This window comes from Lacerta agilis, chromosome 2 (assembly GCF_009819535.1).
Source record: "Lacerta agilis isolate rLacAgi1 chromosome 2, rLacAgi1.pri, whole genome shotgun sequence".
Lineage (NCBI taxonomy): Eukaryota > Metazoa > Chordata > Lepidosauria > Squamata > Lacertidae > Lacerta > Lacerta agilis.
Genome location: NC_046313.1, coordinates 6,517,955 through 6,545,254, shown reverse-complemented (window position 1 = coordinate 6,545,254; position 27,300 = coordinate 6,517,955). Strand labels below are relative to the sequence as shown.

At 44.7% G+C, this 27,300-nt stretch overlaps 1 protein-coding gene across 1 annotated transcript; it reads right to left on the bottom strand.

The window, feature by feature from the left end:
* Positions 1-8,454: 8,454 nt before the first annotated feature.
* On the bottom strand, positions 8,455-23,718 carry LOC117043010 (keratin, type II cytoskeletal 7-like). Its single transcript, XM_033142634.1, has 9 exons — positions 22,946-23,718; positions 18,587-18,798; positions 16,992-17,052; positions 15,160-15,255; positions 13,525-13,689; positions 13,278-13,403; positions 10,947-11,167; positions 9,507-9,535; positions 8,455-9,017 (listed from the first exon to the last, which is right to left on the bottom strand). The coding sequence occupies exons 1-9, from the start codon at positions 23,672-23,674 to the stop codon at positions 8,455-8,457; spliced, it is 2,202 nt and encodes a 733-aa protein (XP_032998525.1). The 5' UTR covers positions 23,675-23,718.
* Positions 23,719-27,300: the final 3,582 nt, after the last annotated feature.

The following is a 27,300-nucleotide window of genomic DNA, read 5'->3' as shown; positions in this document are numbered from 1 at the left end:
TGCGGCCTCTCCTGCCGCCACCATATCTGCCGCTGCCTCCCCTGCCCACTCTGCTGCTGCCGCACACCCTGCCTCATCTACCACCACCATCAGCACTGATCTGTGACAATGTTGTGCTGATTTGGGGTGAGATCTCACTCCGAATCCACACCAATGCTGACGCTTCTGTGCTGCTGGTGGAGGCAGCGGTGCCGGCAAGGAACCTCACCTTGCCTAACAGCTGAGCTGGCCCTGCTTACCTGCCATAACTTTTCTTTTAACCCAGGCCTTCAGCCCTTAATTTAGAAGTTTTTAAGTGAATATGGCCTCTGTTAGTGGAATGGAATATATTAGATCCATCTATTTCTATTCTATCATTGAATTTGGTTTTAAGTCAATTTTGTAAATCACTTGGGGTCATTTTTTTTTGGGGGGGGGCGATAAATGAAGTAAATGAATAACCTTCAAGCCCTGTCCTCTCTGGTGGGACTTCTCTTTTTGTGGCATACTATGGTTCCAATTGTACAGGCAATATGTCAGGATCTGGGGAGTGGCTAGTCCCCAGCATCCCTTCATCCTTGGCCAGGTGCTCAGAGAAACACTTCAGAAAACAGTAAGATGGTCACTATGCATATCTGGCTTAACCAAACTGTTTCTTTTCTAGAAATGAATATCAGACAAGAAGGAGTAATAGTCACCAACTTGGGTGGCTTTAAAAGGGAAGGATAGAGGATAAGGCTCTTAGTTGTTGTTCAGTCGTTCAGTCGTGTCCGACTCTTCGTGACCCCATGGACCAGAGCACGCCAGGCACCCCTATCCTCCACTGCCTCCTGCAGCTTGGCCAAACTCATGCCAGTCGCTTCGAGAACACTGTCCAACCATCTCATCCTCTGTCGTCCCCTTCTCCTTGTGCCCTTCATCTTTCCTAACATCAGGGTCTTTTCTAGGGAGTCTTCCCTTCTCATGAGGTGGCCAAAGTACTGGAGCCTCAACTTCATGATCTGCCCTTCCAGTGAGCACTCAGGGCCGATTTCTTTAAGAATGGATAGGTTTGATCTTCTTGCAGTGCATGGGACTCTCAAGAGTCTCCTCCAGCACCATAATTCAAAAGCATCAATTCTTCGGCGATCAGCCTTCTTGATGGTCCAGCTCTCACTTCCGTACATTACTACTGGGAAAACCATAGCTTTAACTATACGGATCTTTGTCGGCAAGGTGATGTCTTTGCTTTTTAAGATGCTGTCTAGGTTTGTCATTGCTTTTCTCCCAAGAAGCAGGCGTCTCCTAATTTCATGACTGCTGTCACCATCTGCAGTGAAGGCTCTTAGTAGCTTCTTGCTATTATGGGTGCGTCCTTCCTCCAGTGGCCGAGACGGTCTGAATACCAGATGCTGGAAATCACTAGTGGCAAGAGCAGAGCGTTTTTGTCAGCTGGAACTCAGGTCCAGCACCTCCCAGGTGGGCTCCATTGCCATTCTAAGAGGACGAGGGAGGTGTCCATGGTGAGTTTTGGCCATAGCTGTCAACTTTCCCCTTTTTCTTGCGAGGAATCCTATTCGGAATAAGGGGATTTCCCTTTAAAAAAGGGGGAAAGTTGACAGATATGGTTTTGACACTTCTTTTTCTAGACAATTAGCAGTGGGCAAGAGCATTGTTGCACTCATATTCTGCTTATGGGCTTCTCATAGGCATCTGGTTGACCACTGTGGGACAAGGACGCTGGACTAGATGGGCCATTGGTCTAATCTGGCAGGGATATTCTTGTGTTCAGAGGAGGAGGCAGAGCAGAGCAGCGTGATTTAAAAGTGCCCTCCAGTGGAGTTCTCTCAAGTATGTCTGCCCTGCTCAGAATCTGTCAAAGGTGTTGGGAATTAAAACCTGTAGAACCAGAAGCATGTATTTCTTTGATGTTGGAAATGTCGTTCTACTTCTTGCATATGGGGTTTACTTTTCATCTTCTTTCTACCTCATTATTATTATTATTATTATTTTTAAAACCAAGCTTCTTACCACTATGGAATAGCCAGAAGTCAAAAAAACACCTCTTCTCTCACTGATGCAACAGATGCTAATCATAGCATTATTACAGCTGACAGACTCGTGTGTGAAAACAGTCAGCACATACTATAAAATCAACACCATTGAGGGGGCCGCACATATCTGTCAACATCCTACATCGGAAGATGCCCTCAGGTGTGAACCACCTTTCAGGTATGCTGCTCCAGACACTAAGAACAACCAGAGAAAGAAATTTCACAACTTGTTCTGTTTCCTGGCAAGGTGTACAATTATGTAGTTATTACATGCATGTGAGAGGGGCAAACAAGTGGAACAAATTAGACAAACACCTTTGCTTCTACCCTTTATCCTAACCTGTGATTTTTGCAGACTACAGATTCTTGAACAATGCAAGACAAATGGCATGCTAGTGATTCAGTTTCAAGGGATACTTTTAAAGAACACTGGATAATACCCAGTGGCCTCACTCAGCTGGTAAGATGTCTATCAGCAGAACAAGGAGAGAAGCCATTTTTATTAAACCCTCCAACCCCCCCTAAATCTGGTCCAGATGATTGAGGTGTATCAGGGGTGAGTGACTGCTGGAGAGAGAATTGAAAATTGCTTTAATCTTTATTCCATTGACAAAAGCTTAATCACCAGGTGAGTGACACTGCTGGATATGCAAACCCATATAGCACGATCCTTCTCTAGGATGGGGGGGGGTGGAGATGCAAAGCCTTGATTCTTCCTCCCTGGTGAGCATGTGTATAAAATAACACAGCAACCCATTATAAGAAACAAGAAGCTCAAGCACCTTTCCCCTCTCATGCAAATGGAAATGGATCAAGCCTAGCAATGTGGTAAAATTCAGATTCCATGCCCCTCGCTCCAAAGACAGAGCTCAGAGTTCAGCTCAAACATCTCTGAAATGCATTACGTCAACCAGACCACTTATTTATCTACTTGGTGACATTCTCAAAGAACTTCTATAGGTTCACAAGGCACAACTTTCCCTTGCAGAAGCCATGCTGCTTCTGCTTTAGCTAGGCTTGTTCTTCTTTATGCATTGTTATTTTAACAATACTTCCCACCAGTTTTTCTGGGGCAGATATTAAACCGATTGGCCTGCAACTTCCAGGACATACTCCAGATCCCTTTTCTAAAAAAATGGGTGCTACCCTGGACACTTTCTGGTCTTCGGGTATGGAGGCTCACCTGGGAAGGCCATTTTTTGTTACATCAGCAATTTCACAACTGAGTTATTTGGGAACTCTCAGGTGGATGCCATCTGCACCCAGTAATTTGTCAGTTTTTTCCTATTATATTTTGGTTTTTTATATTTTCTTTTATAGGTTTTAGCTCACTGTTATTCTTTTTTGTTGTCATGTGTTGCATTTTCCTATTGTAAACAGTCCTTATTGTTTTAATAGAAATGGCAGTAAATAGGTTTATTCTATCAACAGATCTTTCAATCTACCTGTTTGAAATGTAGTCCCCATATTTCCCATTGTCAATGGACACAGATGGACCTACAGTTGCAATGAGACCTCTGCACTGCCCCCCCCCCCCTGCCTTAGCAAATTTGAGGAAAGGGGGAAGCTACTCCAGCAGGAAGACCTTGATGCTAGGTTCAGCCTCAGCTGGAGCAAAGTCTCTAAGCCCCATTGTCTCCTGAGTTCCTCACTGGGGGCTCATCAGCACCTGATCTGGCATGATGTCAAACAAAAATGGCTTGCGTTCAAATGTGCAATGAGCATTCTTCAGTACTATTTGCTTTAAGCAGACCCATTCCAAAACAAGCTGAAGGTGTTTGCCCATCACTTTCACATCCTTATATTTTTTTTTGTTGATGATGGATTTCAAGGAAATTAAATGGAGACTTCTCCAAGCCAATACTTTACATTTTATTTTCCCCTCCTCCAGAAAGGCCATCCATAAATATCCATAACTGAAATAATAATAATAAATCTTTATTATGGTCATAGACCAGCAACATAACTGAAAATGATGGGGCGGGGGGAGAAAGTAAATTCAAACCCAACATTTTAGCAGCAAAGAAGAATGCTTCCTCTCCAAATTATTCCAGATCTAATCCTTACAAAAACTGCCATTCCTTTCCCACTAGGTGGTGCTAGTCAATACATATTCTAATATTTTGCTGTCGTGCCTGGACTTTTGTTGGCTTGTTTGTTTGTTTACATTTCTTGTGAAAAAGCCCGTCACTCTTGTCACCGTAATCCGGTCACTGGTGCAAATCCGGTCACTGGTGTAACCCCCACCACTGTCAGAGATGTCATGCCACTGTATGCCAGTTGGTGGGAAACACAAGTGTTTGTGTGTGTGTAGGGGGGGTGGAGTGTTGTCTCACTCTGGCTCTACTTTTGGGCTTCCCACAGGCCTCCGAATGGCCACTGTGAGCACAGGAAGCTGGACTAGATGGGTCACTAACAAGGATCTTATCAGCTGTCACTGCCATAGAACTGTAGAGCTGCAGCAGGGTTCCTTGTAAGGCATCTAGATCAACCCCCAGCTTGATGCAGGAAAACAAGATCCAGGTGGTTGTCCACCTTCTGTTTGCAAACCTCCAACAAGCGGGAGACTACCAACTCCTGCTAATTGGTTCCAATGTCAATCTACTGTAAATAGTAATGGAGTTTATTTTAATGTTCAGCTGAAACCTACCCTTCTGTAACATAATTCCAGTCCTGTCCTTTGGGGCAGCAGAATAATGTCTACACGTTACCACTTACAGTGACTCTAGTGCCCTCCCATGGCTGGATTTTGAAACAGAGCCTAAGGCTTGCCGATCAGAAGGTTGGCAGTTCGAATCCCAGCAACGGAGTGACCTCCCGTGGCTCGGTCCCAGCTCCTGCCCACCTAGCCGTTCAAAAGCACATCAAAGTGCAAGTAGATAAATAGGTACCGCTCCTGCAGGAAGGTAAACAGTGTTTCCGGTCGCTGCTCTGGTTCTCCAGAAGCGGCTTTGTCATGCTGGCCACATGACCCGGAAGCTGTACGCCGGCTCCCTCGGCCAGTAACGCGAGATGAGCGCCGCAACCCCAGAGTCGTTTGAATCCAACAGCAGCTGGAGGGGACCACATTGACTACCCCTGTGTTACAGGTTGACCCTAAACTCAAATTTTAGTGCAAATTTCAGCATTTTAGTGCAAATTTCTCCTAATGTCTATACTTGTTGTATGCCTAATACACACATATTTGCAAAGCAGTTCACCCGAATATAATGCACTTTTGTTGTATTTCATTAATATATGCATTTCTATGCATACTTTACCCTAATCTATGCCTTGCCATACATACTACTTGCATTGCAAGATTCAGAGAAGTGTAGATTTTGAAGGATGGATGAGTTTTTGTTCACGCATTGTTTCAGAAATTGTAAAATAGGTAGGTTCGCTTTTAAACGTGAACAGAATCAAATTTATCCCCAATCCCTACCTTGAACCACCTCATATTAAAATAATCACCTGACACAAGAAGATTTACATATACTATTTATTTGCCAGACAAAGAGAAAAGGGGAGAGCTGTTTGATAAGTGGCGGGCAGGCAGTGCGATAGTAATCACATATATGCATAATAATCACAAAGTTTTTCTTTCATGTATATTGAGTGGAAAATAAGAAGTGCAGGCCATTAGTACTCTTTGTCCAGGTTACTACAAAGAGATTTATCAACTGCTCCTTATTTAACCTCAGAAGATACAATTACACAGCAGAGAGATGAAGCCATATTTACATGAGAAATATGTATTGGTTTTTTGAACCTTTTAATAGCTACCCCAAGGATTTGGGGAGTGATAGTTTAGTGGAGTACTGAACATTTTCTGTTATAGAATTTTCTAGCTCCTTCTCACTGACAATCCCCTGGGATCTCAGGAAAATTGGAATATGTTCCCACCAGTAGCAATGAGGAGGAAAGTGTTATTTCCACTGGGAACTAAAAAAAGAAAGAAAAAGAATATACAGGTGAAACTCGAAAAATTAGAATATCGTGGAAAGGTTCATTTCTTTCAGTAATTCAACTTAAAAGCATGTGAGATAGACTCATGTGAGATAGACTCATGACATGCAAAGCGAGATATGTCAAGCCTTTATTTGTTTTAATTGTGATGATTATGGCGTACAGGTGATGAGAACCCCAAAATAACAATTTCAACTTTGGGGTTTTCATCAGCTACATGCCATAATCATCACAATTATAACAAACAAAGGCAAGAAGAAGAAGAAGGAGGAGGAGGAGGAGGAGGAGGGGGAAGAGTTTGGATTTGATATCCTGCTTTATCACTACCAGAAGGAGTCTCAAAGTGGCTAACATTCTCCTTTCCCTTCCTTCCCCACAGCAAACACTCTGTGAGGTGAGTGGGGCTGAGAGACTTCAAAGAAGTGTGACTAGCCCAAGGTCACCCAGCAGCTGCATGTGGAGGAGCGGAGACACGAACCCGGTTCACCAGATTACGAGTCTACCACTCTTAACCACTACACCATACTGGCTCTCTTGGCATATCTCGCTTTGCATGTCATGAGTCTATCTCATATATTAAACTCCAGTAGCTAATGAAAACAATTGCTTACATAAATGGACTTTTCCACGATATTCTAATTTTTCGAGTTTCACCTGTATAACAGAATTTTGCCTCCCCATGAATAATTGGAAACAGTAGTTATCTGAGCTAGGAACAGACTGCATCTTCACCACACAATAATCCCCAGGCCTTTTTCTGAGACTTCATAATTAAACAAATATAACTTTGATGCAAGCATAGTGCACATATGATCAAAGAAACACAGAGACACAGATGTTGCGTGGGATGCAGGGCTGAGGAACATGTGGTCCTCCAGATGCTGTTGGCTTCCAACTCCCACCAACCCCAGTCAGCATAATTCAAGAACATCTGGATGGCCAGAGGTTCCCTACCCCTCATCTAATGTAATGGACCTAAAATGGTTTTCTCTGATCCATTGAGTAATAGATACTATAATCGGAGGAATCAACCTCCACCATCTCACAGGTCAATTAAACTACCTCCAAAAGTTGTTAGAATAAGTTTCTGAACCTGTTCACAAAGGCTAGCATTAGAAACACAGGGTTGTGTTCAAGCAACTCTTACTCAAGGCAGACCCATAAAACAAATGCACATAAGACATGTGTCATACATTTAAAGCAGTATCATACCACTTTAAACAGTTTTGGCTTCTCTAGAAAAATCGAGGGAACAGTATTTTGTCACAGGTGCCAAGAGTTGCTAGATGAGCCCTATTCCCTTCACAAAGCTACAGTTCCCAGAGTGATTTATCCATCAGTCTCTCTAACCAGGGACCTCTGGGGGCTGTCACTCTGTGAGAGGAATGGGGTCTCCCAACAAGCACCCTCAACAAACTACAGTTCCCAGAATTCTTTGGAGGAGTAATGACTTTTTAAGTGGCATGATACTGCTTTAAATGCATAGTGCAGATGGGGCCCCAATTAGTCTTGGCCACTGATTTTGATGGATCTACCTGAGTAAGGGTTGGTTGAATACAACCCACAGCGTCCTCATATAGCTGCTGGGGTTCCAGCACCCAAGTAGGAAGCCCTGCTAATACTACGCAGCTGAGCCTGAAGATCAGCCATTTTAATTTCCTACAAAGCCCTGGACATAGAGTGGGATTCACCTAATGAGTCCCATCAGCACAAGCCCTGTGTGAGGGCCACCCCTCGTGCAAAGGGGCTTTCCACCTTCTTCTCCCCCCTCATGCCCCTTGGCGCCTCTGAAATTGGCTTGGAGGGCTTTGGGAGAATCTCCAGAACAACACACAAGGGGCAAAGAGAGAGGGCCATCCCACCTGGCAAGTTGCAATGCTTGTGCTGGTGGGACATTCACCATAGCATGATGCTGAAATCCACCCAAAGTGTCTTCCTTGGGATTCTGGGCTTCATTGGGAATATTGTTGAATTGTTTAAGTTGCCCAGCAAACAGCCAACATTACTAGGTGCAGAAAGGATGGCACCATATCATGAGGCAAGAGGTTGTCAATAATTATGGGTTGTAACCAAAGTTAGCCCTTCTCAGAGGAGAATCACTGAAGCTAGTGGACACATGACTAACTTAGGTCCATTAATTTAAATGGGTCTACTCTGAGTATAACTTAGTTGGATACAATGCAATGACTGAAATGGTGGGGGTTTCCTCAGTGAGTTTGCCCTTCTCACCCCTATGGCAAAACCCACCATGTGGCAAAAAAATCCATCATTTCTATTGTGAAGTTGAGAATCAAGCTGTTCTGGACCAACATATATTATGACTTTGGGAGCGGGGGAGTTAAAAGGCCAAAGAAAGGGAATTCCCTAATGCCAAGATCTCCCTCATTTGTAGGTTTTTTTACACAAATTGCAGTGATGGGTAATGGTATATTGCTTTCCTGAGCAGACAGAAACATCCCCCCACTGCCCCCAAACAATATTCTGGGCCTGAACTTTATCTGATGATTGAGCAGCTTCCTCCATACCCTGTTCGACACCCACTTCCAGAGTTGCGCCTCGCGTCTCCGCTGCTGCATCCGGCATTAGAGGAAGAAGTGATGCCACCGCTTGAACACTCAGAGGTGTAGGCCTCTCCTGTGCCCCCAGTGGTGTAGCCTCCACCAGTGGTGTAGCCTCCACCAGCTGAGGAAATGCATGGTCCACTTGAGCTGCAACCCCCGCTTCTGGAACTGAATCCTCTGCTCCCAGAACTAAAGCCTCCACTGCCTGTGGATCCTAAGCCACAATCCCTAGGTCCACAGGGAGCCACACTACTGCTATTGCATTGCCCAAATCCAGAGCTCATTGTGCATCTCGAAAGGTACCCTCCGCTCCTAGAGCTATATCCCGTTCTGTAGTTCAGCCTTCCACTTCGGGAGCTGAATCCTCCACCGCCGCTGGCACTTTGTCCTTCTGATCCAAGCCCGTAGACACGTCTCCTTCCAAATCCTCCTCCTCCCAAGGTACCACCGTATGCAGCTCCACCACCTGGAGAGAGGTTGGAGCAACCCAACACAGCTACAAGAGTAGGGGGAAAGAAACAAGTTACTCACACACACACATATAAGGCCTCTCAGTGAAATGAATAGCATTTTTCAATGCAATGATAAAGGTAAAGGTAAAGGGACCCCTGACCGTTAGGTCCAGTCGTGGACAACTCTGGGGTTGCGCGCTCATCTCGCTCTATAGTCCGAGGGAGCTGGTGTTTGTCCACAGACAGCTTCCTGGTCATGCGGCCAGCATGACTAAGCCACTTCTGGTGAACCAGAGCAGTGCACGGAAACACCGTTTACCTTCCCGCCGGAGCGATACCTATTTATCTACTTGCACTTTGACGTGCTTTCAAACTGCTAGGTGGGCAGGAGCTGGGACCGAACAATGGGAGCTCACCTCGTCGTGGGGATTCAAACCGCCGACCTTCTGATCGGCAAGCCCTAGCCTCTGTAGCTTAGACCACAGTGCCACCCGCGTCCCAATGCAATAATATATAGCTTTAAAGTTACTTACCTATGTTAACCGGAGTAGAACTACTTATTCTGTAGAGAAAAGAGAAGAAAATGTTGATATTCCAAGAGTGCCACAATTATGTAGTAATCGGGGATTTAATAATAGCAGCAGAAGTAGCAGCAGTAGTCAAAATGTTAATTCCCCCCCCCCAATATTTCAGAATTCAAATTATTTTCAAATTCTCGTTAATATTTCCTAATCTCACTTTTGAATTGTGACTTTGAGGAATACTGAAGAACTGAAAGGCAAGATTTTTGTGTAAGCTTGCTAGGTTCAATCATTTCATATACTATTTGGCCATGTTTCAAAGCTTAGTAACAGTCAAGAATCAACCACACATTATTGAGATAACTTGATAACAGGATTTCTTCCTGGATTTCAGGTGATTAATTGAGCATCTCAACCCAAGCGCTCCCTGAGGGGTGTTCCTTCTATGATGTACTAATCTGATCTATTCATTTATTCTGCATTCGTTTTATCAACGCAATGTTATTGTTGATTTTAGGTTGTTCATCAAAAATCTCTATATTTACGTTCCAGAGAGCAATATAAGCAACGTTCCAGCAAGGATGTACCGTATTTTTCGCTCCATAGGACGCTCCGAACCATAGGGCGCACCTCATTTTTAGAGGAGGAAACAAGAAAAAAATTATTTTTCTGGTTTTCCTCCTCTAAAAGCCCTGTTTTGTTTTGTTTTTTGTTTTGTTTTTGAGGATCAGCTAAACATTTTGCAGCTTCTTTTGCAAAGGGAAAAGCCCTGGGGTTTTGGGGGGGTTTTTTTTGGAGGATCAGCTAAAGGTTTTGCTGCTGTTTTTGCAAAGGCAAAAGGTCTTTTTTGAGAATCAGCTAAAGGTTTTGCAGCTTTTTAGCAAAGGGAAAAGCCCTAGGGTTTTTTTTTTTTTTTTTTGCTTTTGTTTTTGTTTTGAGGATCAGCTAAAGGTTTTGCAGCTTTTTTTGCAAAGGGGGAAAAGCAAAGCTCCTTTTGCAAAGGGGGAAAAGCAAAGAGGAAAAGCCCCATTTTTATGGGGTTTAACTCACATTTCTGAAAAATCTTAAGGAAAGGGAGCCATTTCTACTGTTTTCAGACAGATAATCTAATCAGCCAGTCACATGTCGCTGGGGAAACAAACAACCTCCCTCTGCAGCACATTCAACAAAGGAGGGCGGGGCTGAAAGCGAGCAGGGGACTCTTATCTCTCTCCCGATCTCCTGCTGATCAGCTGCTGAGCGGGTCCTTTCAACACTCCCTTTTCTCTTTGTAAAATAAAAAGCACAATCTGCTTTTGGCCCCTGGGCAATTCAGCTCCAGGGACCACCATTCGCTCCATAAGACGCACATGGTATTTCCCCTTACTTTTTAGGAGGAAAAAAGTGCGTCTTATGGAGCAAAAAATACGGTATGAGTATTGCATGGGTGCTATTTCCCCCCCCCCAACCCACCTGCTCTCTTCTCCTTCCAGAAGTGACCTGTACATAGCAATCTCAATGTCCAAAGATATCTTGACATTCAGCAATTCCTGGTAATCCCTTAGCATGCGGGCAAGTTCATCCTTAGAGCACTGCAGGGCATTCTCCACCTCCGCAAGTTTTGCCTTGGCATCCTTCAGGGCACAGTCGCCACGCTGCTCATTGTCAGCGATAGCTGTCTGTAATACATCGATCTACAAAAGGCACAGATAAAGAGAGAAAAGAATTGGTCCATGAATAATAATTACAATAATTTATTATTTATACCCCACCCATCTGGCTGGGTTTCCCCAGCCACTCTGGGCAGCTTCCAACAAAAGATTAAAAATACATTAAAACTTCGGTCATTAAAAACTTCCCTAAACAGGGCTGCCTTCAAATGTCTTCCAAACATCGGGTAGTTGTTTATTTCTTTGACATCTGATGGGAGGGGTGTTATGTACTGAGTTGAATAGGATCCAAAATGCAGCAGCCTGATTGGTCTTAGAACAATAGGATCGAGATTGCAGCAGTCAGATTGGTCCTAGAACAATAGGATCGAGATTGCAGCAGTCTGATTGGTCCGCAGGAGCCACCCAATCCAGCTCCAGGTGGAAGTGAATCCGCAACCCGATTGGCATACAGGAGTATCCCGGAATTAGCCAATCACGTGGGGCCCATTGTGTAAATAGTGTATATAAAGCAAACGTTTTGGGGGAACTGCATTCCTCACTACTATGAGCTGAATAAAGAGCATGAAATTCACACTTGACTCCGAGTATCTTTCACTGGCGACGAGGATGGGTGGATATTCCACAGGGAGAGATGGCCTCTGTCTGGTTCCCTGTAATTTGGCTTCTCGCAGTGAGGGAACCGCCAGAAGGCCCTCGGAGCTGGACCTCAGTGTCTGGGCAGAATGATGGGGGTGGAGATGCTCCTTCAGGTATACTGGGCCGAGGCCGTTTAGGGCTTGAAAGGTCATCCTCAGTGTAATAACATTCAATGAGTAGAAGAAAGATCTGCACCTCCTCTGCCTCCTAGCCCAGTCTAAGTGGATAGTCACAGACTACATGCATTCCATACTTTTGAAGCACATTCAAACCACACAAACACCCAAGAATCCTGAGAAATGTAGTTTCTTAAGGGTGCTAAGAATTATAGTTCTCTGGGGGGTAATCTGCAGGTCTCAGGATTATTGGGGAAGGCCAGCAGATTGTGCTTTAAGAGTATGGTATGCATGCAGCCCCAGATTCTGGAGCCGTATGTGATTCTTCTGATTCAGTTTAGTCCAGGCTCTCTGATCATTAGAAATTAAGAAATGAGCAGCGGCCAGAGGGGTCTTTAAACTCTATGGTGTGAAAGGAACAGCTGGGGCAGGAAAGAGGAAATGTAGGGAAATCAGATGACTTCTTGGAGGGGCGTATCAGAAAGGAAGGCAGCTGGTACAAACAGGAATGGAAATTATGTATGAGCAGGTGGGTTTTTTAAATGATCAATGAGGTTTCAGGTAATAAACCACTGAATCTAGCAAGCTAAGACAGCATTAATGCCTTAACTTTTATTACACTGAAATAAATATAATTAAGAAATCTGGCCGGAAGTTTCAACCAAAAAGATTGTGAGTAAATACAAATGTAGTATCAATCCTGTTTTAAAAAATCCTGTTAAAAAAAATTACAGTTTTAAATGAAGAAATAGTTTCACATTGAAAAATCCCTTGAAAGTATTTTAGAAGTTGATGTAAAGGCTTCTACGATGTGTGTAAGATGTATAATGAGACAACTGGAGACCAGGACAGGGCCCCGTTTCGGTGTAGACGCCTTCCTCAGCTTGGTTTTTTTTTTTTTTTTGAGAGAAGTGTATAAAATATATATGGTTTCTATTTCTTTGATTCTTGAGATGATGTAGCGTCTTAGAGAAAGTTTCCTGTGTTTTCTATGCGTTTCTTAACAGGATTGATACTACATTTGTATTTACTCATGAGTAAACACATCTTTTTGGTTGAAACTTCCGGCCAGAGTTCTTAATTAACTTTTATTACAGCAGGACTGGGAAATTTCCTTCCTTCGCCTCCCATTTTTGAATAGATATAAAATGTTTCTTCCAGTTCTGAAGGGTGAACACAAAGGACAGTGTGGATCTGGGGGTGGCCAACAAGGTGCCCTCCAGATGCTGTTGGCCCCTACCATCCCTGATGGAGTACATCTCCCATTGACAAAAAAAAGCACATGGAAGGCTCCTCATTGACTATCCCTGGTGTACATCAAGACCAGGAAAATTATTTCTGCTGCTTAATCTTCTGCTGTTCGATTTCACCTCTCTCACCTGTTTCTTGGCATTTTCCATATCAGCCTTAAGTCGCTGGATAAGGTGAGTCAGCTCCTGGATTTCATGGCGGCCCTTAGCCAAAGCGTCACAGTGATGCCCCCAGGTGGACTGCAGATCTTTGAACTGAAACCAGAGAGAAATTATGCCTTTATTTTGGCCTCTGTGGATTCAGTTATCTAAAGCAGTGGTAACAATCAATGGCATTTGCATCTCTGTGTTGCAGACAGGCCTATATCATGTTTACCTTGGTTTCATAAAGAGCGTTGACCTCGTCCTTGCTCCTCTGTACAATCTCCTCATACTGACACCTCACAGAGTTAATGATCCCCTCCATGTCCAACTCTCGGTTGTTGTCCATAGACACGATAACATTGGTGTCAGCTGTTGTTGTCTGTAAGCTTTCAATTTCCTGAAAACAAAACATATAATTGATTGTTATTATTTTTTTTAGCAGGAGGAAAGTCATTACTTTGTCCATACTGGAGGGAGACATTTTGGGCTGTTCCATGTGGCCACTCTATTCTTGTGACTGTAACACATTTTAAATGAAACAAACAAACAAACAAAAATCCTTCCAGTAGCACCTTAGAGACCAACTAAGTTTGTTATTGGTATGAGCTTTCGTGTGCATGCACACTTCATGCACACGAAAGCTCATACCAATAACAAACTTAGTTGGTCTCTAAGGTGCTACTGGAAGGATATTTTTTATTTTGTTTCGACTACGGCAGACCAACACAGCTGTTGTTGTTGTTGTTGTTCAGTCATTCAGTCGTGTCCGACTCTTCATGATCCCATGGACCAGAGCACGCCAGGCACGCCTATCCTTCACTGCCTCTCGCAGTTTGGCCAAACTCATGTTAGTAGCTTCGAGAACACTGTCCAATCATCTCATCCTCAGTCGTCCCCTTCTCCTTGTGCCCTCCATCTTTCCCAACATCAGGGTCTTTTCCAGGGAGTCTTCTCTTCTCATGAGGTGGCCAAAGTACTGGAGCCTCAACTTCAGGATCTGTCCTTCTAGTGAGCACTCAGGGCTGATTTCTTTGAGAATGGATAGGTTTGATCTTCTTGCAGTCCATGGGACTCTCAAGAGTCTCCTCCAGCACCAGAATTCAAAAGCATCAATTCTTCGGTGATCAGCCTTCTTTATGATCTAGTTCTCACTTCCGTACATTACTACTGGGAAAACCATAGCTTTAACTATACGGACCTTTGTCGGCAAGGTGATGTCTTTGCTTTTTAAGATGCTATCTAGGTTTGTCATTGCTTTTCTCCCAAGAAGCAGGCGTCTTCTAATTTCGTGACTGCTGTAAATGTAACTAGAACATTTTAAATGGTTTTAGTTCTGACTTTTAAAGTGTTGTAACCCACCCAGGGACCTGATGGTGAAGGGCAGGTAATAAATTTAATGTGGATCATGATTAGTTTGTATTTTTAAAGCTTGCTGCTGTATCCAATAATAATAGAAGACACTACTTCATTAGCTGTAGAGATGGATGAACTATCTAAAGTTGTCTTCCGGTTGCCTTGGAAATTGGCATGGGGAATTAGTTTGATTCAGCTCACATTTAAAGGTGGATCTATCAAATTTTGCAAAGCAGTTCTCCAACCAATGTTCACAAGGATTCATATACTGGGGGAAATAGCATGCAAAATTGCTTTATTTTAGGGGACATTGCTTGAAAAAAAACCTGTACATTGGTGAAAACCTCATATAAAATGTGTTTATTAGGAGATATTCATACTAAACTGCAGGTGAAATTTCACGAGGATTTGTTTTTCTTATTAAAAAGAAAATCGCAAATTGCCGCAGAAGTGTGAAAAATTGAATTTAAGTTAAGAAAACAGAGATCCAAAATAAATCATGAGAAATACTTACTGCGTCATGGACACATCTGAGGAACTCCAGCTCCTGTCTTAGAGCTTCCACTTTCACCTCCAGCTCCACTTTGCCAGTGTAAGCACAATCCACATCCTGAAAGACAAGACACAATAAATACTTCTCTTGTAATTCAGTGACAACAAGGCTTGCTTAAGAGAGGAGAGGAGAGGAGAGGAGGTCTCTGTACTTTCAGTCAAGAAAGACCTGAGCTTTAATATGGCAGATAATTAAATCAACCATTCTTGTGTTATCTACCGGTACTTGTCTCGAGTGGAGTTGGGAGAGAGTAGTGGCACAGTCAGAGAAAGGGCACCTTTCTGTCAATGTTCAGCTTCCCAGAACTTTTCCAAACAATATATACTTATGGGACTGTGCTTCCCATACAGTATTGGTATATTTTCACACATTTGAAGTGGCTCTCACTGCTGGGAGTAAGTCTCATTGCACTCAACGGGACTTTCTTCTGAGTAGAGATGCTTAGAATTGCACCATGTCACTCCCGGCAATCCACTGTAGCTGCCACAGAGTGAACCCCACAGTTTTACTGTCTGTAACCTGACATCCATTGATATTTGCTTGATTCTAAAAAAGGTAAAGGTACCCCTGACCATTAGGTCCAGTCGTGGATGACTCTGGGGTTGCGGCGCTCATCTTGCTCTATAGGCCAAGGGAGCCAGCGTTTGTCTGCAGACAGCTTCCGGGTCATGTGGCCAGCATGACTAAGCCACTTCTGGCGAACCAGAGCAGCACACGGAAATGCCATTTACCTTCCCGCCAGAGCGGTACCTATTTATCTACTTGCACTTGACGTGCTTTTGACTCTTAGATAATAAAAAAAAATCACTGTAGCATTGCATACATATGTATACTATGATTTTATCGGGCCTTTCTTTAAAAAAATGTTTTTTTGTGTTTTTTTGCACATGATTTTTATTAAATTTTCTCGTAATTCTTCTTTAAACAAAATTTGTACAGCATTTCAGAATTACATATATATACAAAAATTATATCTCACACACATAAAAAATACTCTTATGCTAATATCCTGTAGAGAACTTGTACAGTTTGTTATAAAAGAAAAAGAAAAAGAAAAAGAAAAAAAGAAAAAAAAACCCACTTCCCCCCTTCTGCTTCCCCCTGTTCTTCTTCTGTTTTCCTTTGCCACCTGTATCCACGGATATATGCTTCTTTATTATAATTATCATCTGTCACATATTTTCAATCTGTTCCCATATTGTAAAGACACTCCTTCAAATTTATCTTATATTATTAATAAAACATTAACTTACATTGTCCAGAAAAACAACAACTTTGTTATAAATATAACAGAACTAAATAATATATTCATATTCCATTTGTGTCTTTTCCCTCTTAATATTGTTTTATAACTTCTTTGATTTCCCAATAAAGAATTTTTTGAATAACTATGAGACTTGCTTTTTCCTTTCATTTTCTATATTCCATAATGTTTTTTTTTTAAGTGTGTAGGATACACACAACCTTCTAGATGTTGCCAGACTACAAATCCCACCATCCTTGATCATTGCTTATGCTGGTTGGAGCCGAGGGTGGGGCTGAGTCTATCAACATCTGGAGGGCCATCTGTTCCCTACTTCTGCTATAATATAGACAATGTACAAACAAACAAAGGCCTATTATAGTAAGAGAGTATGATGGATGAAAAGATAGATATTTTTTCCAGCACTGTGCTTAGAAGATGCTTTGGGGGGAGCTTCTGAATCAGGGCAAAGTGTAATGACCATGCCTCCAACTCTTTGAACATTTTAATTAGTTGCCTTTTCCATTCTTCGAAAACCAATTTGACTCACCTTTTTCAGCAACACGAATTCGTTTTCCGCAGCCATACGCCGGTTGATTTCTTCTTCGTACCTTGCAGTGGAGAACAGAAGGGGATACAATGGTTCTTGAGAATGATCTGTATTGCAAAGAGTCAGGGAGCCACTGACGGAGTGTGGGCAGAGGGCTGGACTTGCATTGGGGAGATTCTGGCTTGGGACTCAGAATGGCTGAGCAGCAGAGGGTGAAAGAAAGGCGAGCATTTTCATCATATTGAACTGCACTGAATTTACCTCGTAGAACTCAGGATGAAAATAACATAAAGGTCACACTTAACACTTGTTTTATAAAGCACATTTCAAGTGTCCCAACTTTTTTAGTCGCACTACCACCCTAATCTTTACAATAGCCCCATAAGGTGGGCCAGCATTATTCTTCTCAAACTGCCGATAGCTGTGTCTTAGAACAATCACAAATGGTTAGAGGACACAGCATCCCAGGAGAAATAGGCCCCTTACTCATTTCTTAAACCAGACCTTTTTGGGGAAAGACAGCTCACCGTTTGCGCGTCAAGGTCCTCAAGCCATCCCCCCCCAAAGAATTCACACTTGAGACATCAATTTTGTTTGGGTTTTTGGCAATAATTTGGGCCACAACTTTATTCAAATACAAATTCTGTGAGCGGTTGCGTAGGCATTGGTTCAGACTAGCTGTCCGCCGGGACAGAGCTGACTTTGGGTCAGCGTCGGGAGAATGCCAACTGGGGAGAGTTAAGGAGGCTGGGGGCAAAGAGAGCCAGTGTGGTGTAGTGGTTAAGAGCGGTAGACTCGTAATCTGGTGAACCGGGTTCGTGTCTCCACTCCTCCACATGCAGCTGCTGGGTGACCTTGGGCTAGTCACACTTCTCTGGAGTCTCTCAGCCCCACTCACCTCACAGAGTGTTTGTTGTGGGGGAGGAAGGGAAAGGAGAATGTGAGCCGCTTTGAGACTCCTTCGGGTAGTGAAAAGCGGGATATCAAATCCAAACTCTTCTTCTTCTTCTTCTCCCTCTCCCCAGAGGTCCCAGGGGCTCTGGCCACGGCCCTATCCCCTACCGGGGGTTCGGACAAAACATAAAGAGCCCCTGGATTCCTTTAACGGAATTCCCTGCACACCATTATCATCATGATTCTGGAGGTGGGCACCACCTATCCAGTAATCAACACATTAACCAATGCCTAACTGCCAACCTTACAAGTTGTGACTAGTTGCTACTGCAGTAGGTGAAAACCAGGTGGCAACAGCCAATCAGCCAAATGGAAAAATTCCTACTGGGCCCCTGCCCCAAAAGCAGACGACCCCATGACAGGCAGTTGCAAGGTCAACCAGCATCCTAAGAAAACGAAGGGAGGGAAGGGCGAGTGATCCGAAGCACGCAGCCAAGAGGAAGATCACCCTGCGTGCAGAGCAATATAAAGGATGCTGGGCTGTCCATCACAAGTTGCAACATTTATCTTTGCCCAGCAACACCTCCTGACCCTATTGAAGCTAAGGCCAGCTAGCGGCCCCACCCCACTGACCAGGAAGGTGTCTTGGTGCCAGGCCCGACCGCAACACGTGCTCTAACTAAAGGTAGAACCCGATTTACCTGCATTTGTACTCTTCAACCACATCCTGGAATTTAGCCTGCTCACATTGCAGCTGCTCCCGCTCATTCAGCAAAAGATCCAGCTGCCTCTTCAGGGCTGCGATGTAGTTCTCAAACAGGTGGTCAATGGTTTTCTTCTCAACAGGCCCCTGTTGCTGCAGGCAATTCCATTTGGTTTCCAAAAGCTTGTTTTGCTGCTCCAAGTGCCTCACCTGCAATTAAAACGGAGCCATGGTGATGGCCTACTAAACACAGCAACCTATTAGGTCTTCCTATGAGGTGGAGAAAATTCTCCTCCTCAGTTCTTGAATCCAATGGGTTGTTGTTGTTGTTGTTTTGCCAGAACCAGGCAATGGCATTTCATGCATTTCTAAAGCAAGAAGAAGAGTTAATTTGACAATGAAGAAACAGAGTGAACCCAAAATTATCTAGGAACATAAAGAAGAGCTCTGCTGGATCAAGTCAAAGGCCCATTGTAGTCCAGTGTTCTGTTCTCATCACTCTGTTTCTGGGATGATGGGTATATACTATGCAGCACAGCTAGTTGCTTAGGGAATGCTATCTGAGAAGAAATGACTACTTTTAAGTAACAGGTAGGTAGCCATGTTGGTCTGCCATAGTAATAATAATAATAATGATAAAATTTTATTTATACCCCGCCCTTCCCAGCCAAAAACCGGGCTCAGGGCAGCTAACACTAATTAAAATCACAGCAAAAACATAAAAACAATCAATTTAAAATACAGATTAAAATACAAATTTAAAAATTCAATATTAAAACTGCAGTCTCATTTTCAAATAACCCACCAATAAAAGAATGAAGCATAAATATCAAACAGAAACCACCCCAAAGGCCAGGTGGAACAGCTCCGTCTTGCAGGCCCTGCGGAAAGATGCCAAATCCCGCAGGGCCCTGGTCTCTTGTGATAGACTGTTCCACCAAGTCGGGGCCAATACTGAGAAAGCCCTGGCCCTAGTTGAGGCCAACCTAGCATCTTTGTTGCTCGGGACCTCCAAAAGATTATTATTTGAGGACCTTAAGGTCCTACACGGGACATACCAGGAGAGGCGGTCCCTTAGGTACGAGGTCAAAACAAAATAAAAAATTCCTCCCAGTAGCACCTTAGAGACCAACTAAGTTTGTTCTTGGTATGAGCTTTCGTGTGCATGCACACTTCTTCAGATACCTGATACTTCTTCAGATACTTCTTCAGGTATCTGAAGAAGTGTGCATGCACATGAAAGCTCATACTTTTAAGTATACAGTGATAAATTATAGAACAATAGCGTTTAAATCTGTCTGCTATTGGAAAAAAGAACGGTTTGCAAATAAGACAGAGCTGCGAGCCTTATAGTGCAAATCCTATTTTTATTGACTCAGAATCGACAGTTTGCCCTCCTATGTTGAATGGGACTTTTATCTAAGCGTGCAGTCATAATCAATTTAATTGTTAATCAAGTTAAGGCTTGGCCTGGGAGCAAGCCACACAGAACCAGAGCTCGGAAAGTCCATTTTTAAACAAACAAACAAACAAACAAACTATTCCAGTTCACATTTGTCGCTTTACTAAAGAAACTAGTTTGGTTCACATTCAGTTCCCAGTTCAAATCCATCCAAAAGAAACATCAAAATACACACAGTGGAATATAATTTTTTTAATATTACACACACACACACACACACACACACACACACACTAATGATGGTCTTCAAGTTTAAATTCCAAAGGGTCTGAAATAGTTCAGTCCATTTCTGCTTAAATTGAACTGGGGAAGGGCCACAGGACAGTGGTACAGCATTCCCCCCCCCCCCCGCCAAGCAGGTTCATTTCCCCTGCACCTCCCAATAGGGCTGGGAGTCTCCCCTGTCTGAGAGCTGTTGTCTGTTTGCAAAGACAATACTAGGTTGGGTGGGGTTTGTCCGAGGCAGATTTAGGAGAGCATGATCAGTTTGGTTGCACTGGGCACAGAGCCTTGGGAGCTCTGCAGGCAGTGCTGTCATGTAGAATGGAAGGTGAGAGGTGGGGATCACTGAATTTTGGCAATGCACAGGGTGCTACTGAAATTTTGAGACCCCATTGGGTTTTTATAAGGCAGCTGGAAAAGATGCATTTCCATCACCTCCATAGCTGCAAAGGAAGGAGCCAGGAAAAGGGGGCAGCCATCTGCACCCACACGCTCAATGCATGTGAAAACCCAGAGGGATTTATTTGCGTCCATGGGTCTCTTGCTTTAAAGCAGCTGGAGAAGGAGGCCCTGCATGGTAAGAAGGTAAAGGACCCCTGACAGTTAAGTCCAGTTGCAGACGACTCTGGGGTTGCGGAGCTCATCTTGCTTTACAGGCCGAGGGAGCCGGCGTTTGTCAGCAGACAGTTTTTCTGGGTCATGTGGTCACCTGGCACAACGGAACACCGAAACCAGAGCAGCGCACGGAAATGCCGTTTACCTTCCCGCCACAGTGGTACCTATTTATCTACTTGCACTTTTTTGGTGTGCTTTTGAACCGCTAGGTTGGCAGGAGCTGGGACCGAGCAACGGGAGCTCACCCCGTCATGGGGATTTGAACCTCCGACCTTCAGATCAGCAAGCCCAAGAGGCTCAGTGGTTTAGACCACAGCGCCACCCACGTCCATAGACCATAGACAATAGGAAAGAAGTTGGAGGATGCAGAGCATCCAGCAACATGGCACAACTCACAGCTAAGCTCCCATCTTGCTCGTTCTGGCCACGAGTTGTGCTGGCCACTGCTGGGTGCTGTGTTGCAACTTGCCTCTTTTCACGCAGTCTCAAAGAGGCTGCTGGTCAGGATTTTAGGAATCTGCACAGTTTGGTTCTGCAGAGTTTTCCCACTAGGATTCTAGTCCATTTTATCCATGCCCTGGTAGCTCCCTTTCCCAGTTTGCCGCCGCCTGGCTGGGCGGCTCTTGTGGCGGCAGCGGCGGCTCCTCCAGCGAGCAGCATGGCGGCCGTGGAGGCCCGGGTGTGCGAGACGTCGGGCTGCAGCAGCGAAGCCAAGCTGCAGTGCCCCACCTGCATCAAGCTGGGCATCCAGGGCTCCTACTTCTGCTCGCAGGAATGTTTTAAGGGAAGCTGGGCTACTCACAAGTTGCTACACAAGAAAGCAAAGGATGAAAAAGCAAAGCGGGAGGTTTCTGCCTGGACTGTAGATGGTGACATCAGCACAGATCCCTGGGGTGGCTATCGATATACTGGAAAACTTAGGCCACATTATCCTCTGATGCCAACAAGACCTGTGCCGAGTTACATTCAAAGGCCGGATTATGCTGATCACCCACTAGGCATGTCTGAATCAGAGCAGGCTCTTAAAGGAACTTCTCAGATAAAATTTTTTTCTGCAGAAGATATAGAAGGGATGCGAATAGTGTGTAGGCTTGCTAGAGAGGTATTAGATGTTGCTGCCATGCCCTGGTAATCTCACAATTAGAATACTGAAATGCATTCTACATGGGTCTACCAATGTAGACGGTCTGGAGATTATAACTAGTTCTAAATGCAGCAGCCAAATGATCATCAGGCACATTTGCAAGGGATCTTATGACACCAGTTCTTAAATATTCACGCTAGATGCCTATTAGTCACCAACAACATGCAAAACCCTAAATGACTCGGGTCTGAGTGCCTGGAGGAATGCCATCACCCCACCTGTGGAATATTCTCCCCTCTGAGCTCTGTCTGGCTTCCGCTTTGTTTGTATTTTTGCACCCAATAAAAGCTTGCTTTTTTTCTTGCAGCCCTTTTATGATAGTATGTCCAGATTAAAGGACTATTACTTTGGGTGGATTTTTGTTTTAAACACTGTTTTATCTCTTTATCTTGTTTGTTGTGACCCATTCCAACACCATACGCAATATACATCTTAAACAGAAATAAAATAACCAATGCAGGCCAATTTTAATGAGTCTGGAGGCATTAGAATCGCTCTTGTTAATAAGGGCTATTTTGGTTCTGGTGTGTTACTGTAGTGTGGACATTGTCTCACAGCCCTTTAATGCTCCAAAAAGATATTTGCCCTGTATTTTTTTAGTTATATGCAAAACTATTTAAATAATTTAAATAAACATTTTGATTAGTTGATTAGTAAATAAACATAGTTGATTAGTCAGTTTTATTTCATTGATTGACAGGCCTAGAAATGAAAGATGTTTTTAAAAGGCAAGGAGAAATGTAATCAGAATTTGAGTAACTCGGAAACTAAACATGATAAGAATATACAGTCCAAAAGGTTACGCATCCTTGCATTTCCCCACTTAAGCCCAGTCCCATAAACTATTAGAAACTCTTTGTCTCTTCGCAAGAGGCTAACTCAAACAGAATGCAACAGAGCAGATACAATCTCACCTTATCAATGAAGCAGGCAAACTGGTCATTGAGGCATTTGATTTGCTCTCGCTCCTCCACCTTCACTCTAGAGATCTCCGGATCAACCTGTATGCAAAGGGGCCTCAAGAGGTTCGTATTGACCCTGACTGACTGGATCCCCCTGGAGTCACCAAAGCGGCCAATGGGCTCATAGCCCAAACCCCCACAAACAGGGCGGCCACAAATAATGCTTCTGCTGCCATACACACCACCACCCAGACTCGGGCTGCCGAAGCCAACTGTCCTATAGCCTCTGCCACAAACACCACCAAAACTTCGGCTGCTGAAGCCACCATATCTGTAGCTACCACCTCCTTCGCCACCGTAGCTGCTGACTCCTCCAGCTGTGCCATAGGCCCCTGCACTTCGACTACTAAAGCCTCCAGGCCTGCCAATGCCAGCGCCATAACCTACGGGCCCAAAACCATAGCCCAATGGCCCAGGGCCATAGCCCAAGCCACTGAAGTCCCTAAAGCCTGCACTGTATCCACCAGAACTTCCTCCATATCCACCAAGGCTTCCGCCAGAAAGTCTTCGGCTACGGCCGATATTATAGTGGCTGATATTGCTGTAGCCACCACATCTGCCCGCTCCGGTGTAGCAGATGGAAGACAGACTGTTGCCACCCCTAAATCCACTGCTGATGGCCGAGCCAGATGATGGGCGTCTTCCATTAAGGGACCGGGAACTGAAGCACTGCCGGCTCATGATGGCTTATTCAGAGGCGGGACAGAGATTGTTGAAGCAAAGCTGAGCTGCAACCAGATGTCCCAGAGAGAGGGGAAGAGAATGGAAACCCTTTTCACATGTCCACTGGAAGTTTAAGCTTTATATACCTTCAATAAGATGGGCTTGGCCTCAAGACAACAATCAGTTTAATCCACGGGACTGGTTGACTTGGAAGTCATAAATGGCAAATGAAATGCATTTTTCAACATGCATACAGAAGGAGACATCAAAGAAAGAGAACCTTATGCCAATGAAGTAATCTGAAACGGGGAGAAGTCGCTTGGCTTGCAAGACATTGTGTTATCGAATTAATCTGTTTTTCCATAAGGAAATGAGGTTCAAGCTAAATGGCTTCAGAAAGGCCCTTTGCAATTTGCCTCATGCAGATGCCACCATCCCGCCCCATCTTCCATGCAGCGGCGGAGGAAGGGGGGTGCGGTGGGCGTGGGTGTCATCACTGAGGGTGTGCGTGTGACAAAATGACCAAAATATGAGTTTCAATATAAATAAATGGGCTCACGAAACTTTTTAGCTCAGTCAACAAATGCAACAAAAGGCGGCTGGCACTGGGCACCACACTGAGGGGGCCGGCACTTACCGTGGGGTCTGCAGCATGCCTGAGCCACGCGGCTCTGCTGGGCGCAGTGGAAACCTTTTGTTGAATATTTAAAGAATTACTGTAAACATGTAAAAATGCAGGTAGGATTTGAATGAAGAACCGCAGTTGTAGACTTGTTGTTGTTGTTCAGTCGTTCAGTCGTGTCCGACTCTTCGTGACCCCATGGACGCCAGGCACCCCTATCCTCCACTGCCTCACGCAGTTGTAGACTTATTGGAGTGCAATTTGGAAAAGATAGAATATTTATAATATGCAACAAATTTAGAAATTACAGGGGAAACCATGGAGGGGAAGTCGAATGTGAAACGGGTGTATATTTGGAATGTATGTATCATTTTGCAAACTTTTGAAAATTCAGAACTAAAATCACAAAAAACAAGGTGTAAAATTCCTTTATAAGATATGTAGCAGGTGTGGGTAACCAGAGACCCTCCAGTTCTTGCTGGACTACAGCTGATGGTTATAATGCACCAAGGTTGCCCACCTCTGACATAATCAGGATTACATTGGGGGGGTGTAAATCAAGACTACTTCTCATGCCTACTTCTCATGCCTACTTCTCATGCCTACTTCTTTCTTTCTTTCTTTCTTTCTTTCTTTCTTTCTTTCTTTCTTTCTTTCTTTCTTTCTTATTACAACCCATTTGGGGGGGGGGAGGTCCCATTGGCGAAAGCGCGCCTTTGGTTTAGAACCTGTTTTGGTTTACAACCAGACCTCCGGAACGGATTATGGTTGTAAACCAAGGTACCACTGTACAGTAGAACCTCTACTTACAACCGTCTCTACTCGGGCCCGATCCAAGTCGCGACCGTGGCAAACCCGGAAGTAAATACCGGGTTTGCTGTGATTCACGTAAGCGCAGAAGCGGCTTCTGCCGTTTGCGCATGCACAGAAGCGGCTGCCGCCGTCTGCACATGTGCACAACGACGCTTCTACCAGCGACCTGTTTCGCCTAAAGGATGGGCCGCCGGAACGGATTATGGTGGTAAGTAGAGGTTCCACATGGGTGTCACTGTGGGTTAAACCACAGAGCCTAGGGTTTACTGATCAAAAGGTTGGTGGTTCGAATCCCCGCGACAGGGTGTGCTCCCGTTGCTCGGTCCCAGCTCCTGCCAACCTAGCAGTTTGAAAGCACGTCAAAGTGCAAGTAGATAAATAGGTACCACTCCGGTGGGAAGGTAAATGGCGTTTCCATGTGCTGCTGTGGTTCGCCAGAAGCAGCTTAGTCATGCTGGCCACATGACCTGGAAGCTGTACGCTGGCTCCCTCGGCCAGTAACGCAAGATGAGCGCCGCAACCCCAGAGTCCAACACTGCTGGAGCTAATGGTCAAGGGTTCCCTTTACCTTTACTAGAGGTTCCACTCTACTGGGATGGTGTTGTTGTACAGAGACACAATTAATGAAAGCAACAAGAAATGAAGAGAACCATTAGCATCATCCAGTTTTCTACAAAGGCACCAATTCATAGAACTGGAGAACAACAAACCATCAGAAATGCTGTCATGTGGGGCCGGCTCATAATCCAATAGACCCAGGCAAACTCTGTCCCCCCATTGCTCCATTTTGAGGCATTACACAAGATCCTGCTGACAGGAATCGCACCAGCTGCATTTACACCCACCCATGCATACAGCAGAATCCTAGAACCATAGAATTGTATGGGTCGTCTAACCCAACCCATTGCAATGCAGGATCTCAACTAAAGCATCCATGACAGATGGACATCCAACCTCTGCTTAAAAACTTCCATTGAAGGAGTGTCCACCACCTTCTGAGGTAGTCTGTACACCAGATGATCCTGCAGGAGAGTTAGTGGAGAGAGTCCCCGCAATAGCAGTTCCATTCTCCTCATCAAGGCATGAAAAACTGCCCGCATTGTAGTATGTTGATTTGTCGTCCTGGATTTAACATATTTCTTCATGTGTGGCAAAATGCCAGCAGCTGTGCATCTGTCAGTAAGAAGCATTCTAATTGAAGCCAGTGGCTCTCCTGCCTCTCGCTCAGCAAGTGCTGCAGTTCTCATGCCTCATAATCATATTTTTAAATTTGGAATAGCCCAGCCTCTAGCAGTTCTTGGTCACTCAGCTAAATTTTCAGGACTGGAATGCTAGTTAAGGTCTGGACCTTTGAGTAAATATGAAACTAGGCAAGCAACCTGCCATGCTGAAGAAAGCACCAGGGCTAAGCTACAACCCAGCAAGTGAGTCATTTGCTAACATAAATGAGAAATACCATCAGCAGTGGCGTAGCAAAGGCGGGGCATAGGGGGTACTCCGCCCCGAGTTCCAGGGGAGGGGGGTGACACTCCCCAGCCCCTCCCCAACTGCCCGGCACCCCGTCCGTGTTTCTTTACGGACGGGGCAGCCCCACGGCCCACCACTCGCTCGCTGGCTTGCAGCAGCGCTGGCCAGATCCACTACGCATTCCCAGAAATTCCGGGCATGCGCAGTGCATCCGACGCGCCATGGCGTCACGGCGCATGTGCCGTGGCGCCACTGAGAGCCAGTGTGGTGTAGTGGTTAAGAGTGGTATACTCGGAATCTGGGGAACCGGGTTCGCGTCTCCGCTCCTCCACATGCAGCTGCTGGGTGACCTTGGGCTAGTTGCACTTCTCTGAAGTCTCTCAGCCCCACTCACCTCACATAGTGTTTGTTGTGGGGGAGGAAGGGAAAGGAGAATGTGAGCCGCTTTGAGACTCCTTCGGGTAGTGAAAAGCGGGATATCAAATCCAAACTCTTCTTCTTCTTCTTCTTCTTCTTCCTCCTCCTCCTCCTCCTCCTCCTCCTCCACCACCACCACTGACCATCAGTATTTCTGAGACAAGCAGCTTGCGTGGAAATAAGTGCTGTTGCACACAGATGGCAGATGGAAACCAACTTGCAAAGTGCTAACATCCATGATGGCAATAAATGAAAATACCTCTTGCCGCTTAATGCTTTCATGCATCTTATTGTGTATGGTCAAGGGGTAGACATACATTTTCCT